This window comes from Aspergillus tanneri (genome assembly GCF_003426965.1).
Source record: "Aspergillus tanneri strain NIH1004 chromosome Unknown AapTan_1_pilon_pilon_pilon, whole genome shotgun sequence".
Taxonomy (NCBI): Eukaryota; Fungi; Ascomycota; class Eurotiomycetes; order Eurotiales; family Aspergillaceae; genus Aspergillus; species Aspergillus tanneri.
Window position 1 is genome coordinate 1,852,567 of NW_022984628.1, and position 6,852 is coordinate 1,859,418.

Consider the following 6,852-nt stretch of genomic DNA (forward strand, 5'->3'; position numbering starts at 1 on the left):
GCCTCCTTCAGTCAGTTGACTTCCGTATCCCTTTCTCATACCTGCTTTCTGCATTGGTTTAAATTTTTGAGCGATTTTTGTCCTGTCCACCGCTTGATATCAACTATTACTGCAGTTCAATAATCCCGCACACTAGTACTCCGTACTCGGTAGTACAGAGTTCCATTTCTACTACATCAATCGCACGTGCAAGACAAGGGGAAAATAAAAAGAAGAGGAAGAAGTTCGCAGAAACAAGAAAACATGTATGTTTATCTTTTCTTCATTGCCCGATTTCCCTGTGATTGCCCCCTTATCTCCCCACTTTGGAAGTCCATGATAACAGAGCCAAACATGTCCACTAGCATTTCGTCCCACCAATATTTCTGACCTATCTGACCATTATTGTGTTACGGTAGATACACCCAGGAAAAGCTTATCAGCGGTCTCGGTTTTTCTTTTACTATCTGGTTTTATTACCGCACGAAGAATCCTGGAGAGATTTGCCTCCTGCCTGGGCTGCATAAAATCTCTCAGATTTGTATTCGCTCAGCATTCTTTCTACTCACCAGTGCACATCCATTTCCCGAAAAGCGAGATATTACAAGAGAAAAAATAACGAGGCAAATAGTATTGCGAGGGTGCAACCCTGGTGCCACAATTCGCAATACTTCCGCTGCCTGAGACAATTGCTCCAACCAGTCACCCTGTCAACCCTGTCGGCAAATCCCTCACTCTCATAGCCTCAGGGGAAACCCTGGTGCTCCACAGCTGGGAACAGCGTCTTTTTTGTGCAAGGTACCCATTAGTTTATTTGACTTGTTTATACATATAGCCTCACCGCCATCCATGACTCAAGGGCATTATAATCCTCAACATCGGCGCACCCTCTCGGGTTCTAATGCTCCCAAGCCGAGAACCGCACGGCCAGGACTACTTCGGAAAGGCACGTCGTTTGTGAATCACTCCATCTCCAAGCTAGGCTCAAGGTACGTCCGGCGTTGCGAATTGGACGACGACTGCCAGCCTGAGATGGCGGCCAGCTTCCTCAACTTTTGGTATGTACAATCTTGTTGTCCCGTTCCAGTAGGGATCTATACTATCCCTCCCGTGTTCTATTCCTCTGCTCTTGTCGTGGGCCCCCCTTGCAGATCGGTCACTTTGCTTATCTTCAGTGTCAGAGCTAACCGAATCCTGCAGTGCCATGTGTGAGAGACAGATTACGGTACCAGATAACTCTCGTCTCTATTGTAGTGAAAGGTATGGTAATTTGCCTTATCATTGTACAATCCCAAGTTGCCTAGTAGCTCCTCCCTTCATGATTTAAATCCAGAGCCCCTCCCAGCTTTTCATCTGTCATAGTGCCTCACTCGAGTAATATTCTCACGCTTGTCCTATTTATAGCTGTCGCCGAAAAGATACTTATAAACCGCTCTTGGCTTCCTTGCCGTCCAACCGCTCCATACCATCTTCCACGACGCCTCCAACTTCTCCTCCCATATCTCCCCGTGTTATAGTGGCACCAATGACGCCCACGAAAGCACCGGCTATGTCAACACCAGCGATCCGGATACCAGGCAAATTCAATGACGCCAAGACGGAAGAGGACCCGTCCGAATGGAAGCCAGTAATATCTATGGGCTCAAGCAGCCCTTCCGCTCTGGGATCCTCGGAGGCCTGGCATTACTTGTCTCAGTTCCATGGTCGCGAGGCTCCGCTCTTGCGTCGTCCCAAAACCAACCGTCACAGTTCGTCCAGTTTGTCCACGCTGATCAGTGCCACGGGACCTCTTCCGTCCCTTGCTCATACTCCGTCCACGGTGGCGTCGTCGATTAGCAGTTGTGCATCCGACATAAGCTATGTTCCAGATTCGTCTCATCGCCCATTACCTCCTCGCCATAATCCCTGTTTCTCTAGCAGCGCGAGCGCCACGAAGGGTGTTGAGCTCGTTGTACCCCATGTGGAAACCCGAGTCAAGGAAATCTATGTGGATCCTACCAGGGGCTCCATATTTCCAGCAACAAGTTCCATTTGGAATGACCACGCTGGTGAAATGACCCCGGTGGCGGCTACAGATATAAGTGTTTCCACAAATGGAGCGTCTTCTGGCTGCGGGGGTCTTCGGGTTAACTAAAGTCGGGTCTGGGCTTCCGATCCTGTTAGCTGACTAATCTGAATTTCTTTTTTGTTTCCATGTCCACAGATGTGCAAGCGATTTGTGAGGGGCATTTGAACTTGAGTGCATGAAGAGATGACTTTATGGGTGGAAAAGGTAACGGGCTCCTTTCCTTTCTCCCGAACTTCTTTGCGTCGGATAGATTTATAATAGCTCGTATTCTGGGAATGAATGGCGATTAGGAGTGGTATAGACACTTTTATTGAGCGAGAATCTACCTATATTACTTTGATGCATCGAGGAGTATTAAAATCTTGTTTCTTATGAAAATTTAATAAATTGTCAGTATATGTTTATTAGTCAGCTTCCTCGATGGTCTAACGGTCATGATTTCCGCTTGTCACTCAGTTGAGAACGAGCGCGGGAGACCTGGGTTCGACTCCCAGTCGGGGAGATCTTTTTGTTTGATTTTTTTCCCCTCTCCCACCTATTTCAATGAAATGGTAATTTTCACTCTTGTCTTATAGTTTTGAAATCAGAAGGAGCCAAAAATTTCTGTATGATACTTTGATGATTTTTCTTTTCGAGCTACAAACCACAAAAGGACCCTCTACAATGGAAATTTCCTTAGATTTAGAGGATGGGGATTTTACTGATCCGAACTCAGATCTATTTTAGGCTACTCCTTACATGGTATGGAGTAAAAAGAAAATGCTTAAGTTCTCGGTCCTAACTACCCCACACTGTGTTTGAATGTTAAATGCCACGTCACATTTTTAAGATGTAAGATCTTATCAATATGAAAAAAATACTGTTGAGCAACAAAAGGACTAAAGGACAATGGGCTTTGTGAGTTTGAATTTGCTTGTGTCTTTTGACAGATCTTCTTAAGAATTCTTCCAAGTACCCGGTCTCTGGAACTAGGCTACCTTGTTTCATGAGGGTAAATGCTGGAATCTGGGTTCTTCTTGCTTATGTGTATCAGGATTTCAATAAAATGTATTTGCTTTCTATTATGATCTTTCCTTAAGGGTTAATGAGTTAGTGGTGGAGTTATGCAGTGTTTTTCAGATGCCATGAATGTGGTGTTATTGCAAAAGTCGAAGGGTCTTGCAATGCAGGTATGTTGTCCAGAGAACTCTGGTTCATAGTAGCAGTTTGATTTCAATTAATCTTGTAGAGGTTATTCAAATGCTCCATGTGAGCTTGGTCCCATGTACTACTTACTTCCATTGGACTGCCGTGTGTACTGCTGCTTCGCCTTGTTTTTTGAAGTTATAGATCTTGGCTTCACCCCTGATGCAAGACCATTCAATAGTATAATCTGACTTAAATTGAGTAGCCTGACACTGTTAATATTTTTTGGCATCTAGGTTTGTCAACCAATAGACATGCAAAATTCAAATTCGTAGTTGTTTCTCTAGTTGGGAGATCGCCGACGAATCTTGCTGACAAGACTTTTCCGAGTGTGGCAAACGGCCGTAGCCAACCTCCTTCTGGCCCAGGAGCCCGTTGCGTATTGTAGATTCCGACTGAGATGCACGGACTTAGGTATGTTCGAAACTCGGCCTCACGGTACCGTTTGACCAGTATATGGATGGAATTCAATTATTAGAATAGGGAGAATAGTAGGCCAAATTTGGATGACGACCCAGCCGGAGACAACCCAGATTTTGCTGCGAACTTGAGTTGGTCGACATACACCGGTAAACAAACTACGACATATGCGATGCAGCGCTTTGATAGTACAAGGACACATATTGACTATCAGCTCGGACAATCCTGATATAAATCCTGAGGCTAGGACCATTAAACCGTGATAGAAGTGTCCAGCACAGATGACGGGTAGAGTCGCAGACGGAGCCGAATACGGCAGTGTTGGATACGGCTGATATGATTTCCTGGGGACAATAAGAGTTACTGTAACGTCAAAGCGGCATTGAATTATCGGATTATGCATCGCATAACTTGAATAATGAAGCGACATTATGGAGACTGCTCGGAGCGTCTATGAGGTGAGGGAGGATTACTCTGTACTTCCTCAATGTATTAGGGCTGGGCTAATTCCATTGCATTATCGGTCTAGCAGGCCAAAGTTACAGAATCGCGCATCAAGGCTCCATATGATGAATGATAATGTTTTCATATTCTAGAGCCAAAAATCAGATATTTTGACTGCTCTATAGAGAATGAAAAGCCCTCTACTCGACCGAGAACGGCGCAGTTGCATGAATTCAGTCTCAGATGGCAGACGGTGTTGGGACCTGACCCCGGTTATGCACAACTACTAGCAGTGGATGGTGTATTGTCAGCAACATCAGGTTCTCTTTGTAAAAGGGTACGTGCGTTTTCAATTGCAGACATTGCATTAAGGATATCACGCATTAAAGGCAACCAACTACAACCTGTTGCATTTCGTTCAGGCTATGGCATGTTAGGGCTATGCGAGACTTGACACAGATAAACGTCCGTCACAGGGCTCAACACCATTTCGTCCGAGCTAGTTCAGTCTCTCTATCGAGTACACTGACTACAACTTCGATTATAATGGTATGCGCTCCCAAAAGATAGTGCTTAATTTAGACCAGGAAACGAGCTCCCGCTTGACGACAGAAACGTCAGGTTTGAATGGTATTCGACCCAATACAACTATATGTGAAGAAACTTGAAGCCATCGACCAATAATTTCAGAACGTGGGGAAACCATTTCCACCCTATTATTCTCTGGCCCACAACTCGGCTTGCGCCACCAACGGAAGTTCAAACAAGAGACAAACAATATGCAGCAGACATCATATTCAAGCCTTGAATTTGGTGAGAAAAAAATCATCTGGGACCGCGTCATCGGGCATTTGTTTCTCAAATTTATCCAGATGATCATCGTTAAAGCAGCAGACAAAGCATCCCTTGTCTTTCTTGAACTAATCGCAGCAAACAAAACTATTAGAACAACCACGTCACCTCAGAGGCTCTAAAATTTGCGAACTCACCACTACATCACCAGCACATGATAGGTGTTTCGCGTTGGACACGCATTGACCTAGGCATATAGTATTACCCGAGTCTATTCCTTGGGGAGGACCGATCCCGTAGGTCTCCGAGTTTCGCCCAGAAGCATGAATTCCCGAGACCAAGAGACACAGTAAAGAAACGTAACGAATGGACAGATACATTGTTGTGGTGTAGTGTTTGGTCGAATCTATATGCAACGTGTTATATGACGTATATTGTTTGAAGCCGGGACCGAATAAAGTGGAAGAGAACTGCAACAGGATATTTTAGGATGCGAGAGACTCAATCAAAATCTACCGGATGATATCCCTCTCTTAAGCTGATTTTTTGTTTGTTTGGATGAAAATGCAAGGGGGGCTCTGGGATTACTGTAGACGATTAGATAACTAACTTAACATAACTGACTAACGAGGCTTTCCGGCGCCTAACTGGTGCCACAGTGATTCAGGAATGTCTGGTTAATATTGGATCGAGGGGGAAAATTCCAGCGTGGAGGGAATGGTATGTTTCAGAGTCGATATCCCATTATAGGCCCGGACACTGATTGTTTACATGGTCAAGTATTCATGCAAGGCCTGTCCGTCTACTCTTAGTAGGCTCGGGTTATTTTTATCCAGAACCTTCGAGAGGTAGCTGATCTTTATTCTGTATATCAACGGTTGAATCCACGCCGTCTGATATGCAACTCAGCCTTAAATGATCCCTAATCAAAGATACCGGGCACATCAAGGGATAATACAAATAAATAACAATAGCGCTCGCTACCAGAGGATATAAACAAAAATACGAATGCCTGGAGCATGCATATTAGCCTCTACCTGGGGAGCAGGTGCTCTGCTTGAGGGATTCTACAGCAGTCTACTATCTAGAGAAGAATTGAGACACTAGGCACTTATTTCAGATAAATGAACGCAACTTTGCATACACAACACATACCATTCTTGAAGAGAACTGGGTTCTGAAGTATTGTATGCTATATAAACCATATGATTGAGTAGACTTCGAACAAATTTTTAGTACATCAGTTAGGTGGTTAGAGGAAAGTTGGACTTGATTCGGAGGAACTTAGATCATCCCATTTATTTTCCTTTTTGCTTTTGGGATCCTGAGCCATGATTGGATGGTTGCATGTGTACCTCCTGTCATACACCTCAGATACCTAGCAAGCGCTTCGCTTTCGATGCATGTGCCAGGTTCATGGCAATGTATACTTCCATGTACCGGATAAACAAGAAATATGCAAGGCAATGGCATGAGAGCTGGTGGACGAAGTCAGTAAGGGACTGCGAAAACAAGATAGCAGAGTATCTTCACTGCGGTGGGAAACCATTTCCAAGCGAGCAGATCAATGGCACGTTTTAAAGGCACATTGAATTAACTACTTTCACTTCATCATTATAATCAAGGGCTAGTTGCCTATTGCTTTCACTTTAAGTAGATGACTGGGAAAGGGAGACGTATAATTTTGTTTAATCTGTCCTTTTCTTGGCATTATAAGGCCATTATCCATATGATCCCGAAAGTCATCAGCTGCAGTGTATCGATACCTTCTCCGCTGTGTAATGACAAAAATACCCGTTTGATTCACTTCAGAAAAGCATCCCATGGCCTAAGTACAAAGCTTCATATGACAACCAGGTTGCAAAGGGCCCTGATTGAACAGTATTGTGAACGCTGTACCTTGGCTTGCTTCCGTGGATATACATAGCAGACCCGTAAGTCTGGGTATTAACCCCCTGACTGGG

At 44.5% G+C, this 6,852-nt stretch overlaps 1 protein-coding gene and 1 non-coding gene across 2 annotated transcripts; both read left to right on the forward strand.

Annotated features, from left to right (window-relative positions):
- Positions 1–828: 828 nt before the first annotated feature.
- Positions 829–2,113, forward strand: ATNIH1004_002637 (uncharacterized protein; the record flags this gene model as incomplete). Its single annotated transcript, XM_033567324.1, has 3 exons — positions 829–1,037; positions 1,180–1,239; positions 1,384–2,113. The coding sequence occupies 3 exons, from the start codon at positions 829–831 to the stop codon at positions 2,111–2,113; spliced, it is 999 nt and encodes a 332-aa protein (XP_033429319.1).
- Positions 2,114–2,461: 348 nt separating this feature from the next.
- On the forward strand, positions 2,462–2,549 carry ATNIH1004_002638. Its single transcript has one exon. It is a non-coding gene; the product is annotated as a tRNA-Asp (tRNA).
- Positions 2,550–6,852: the final 4,303 nt, after the last annotated feature.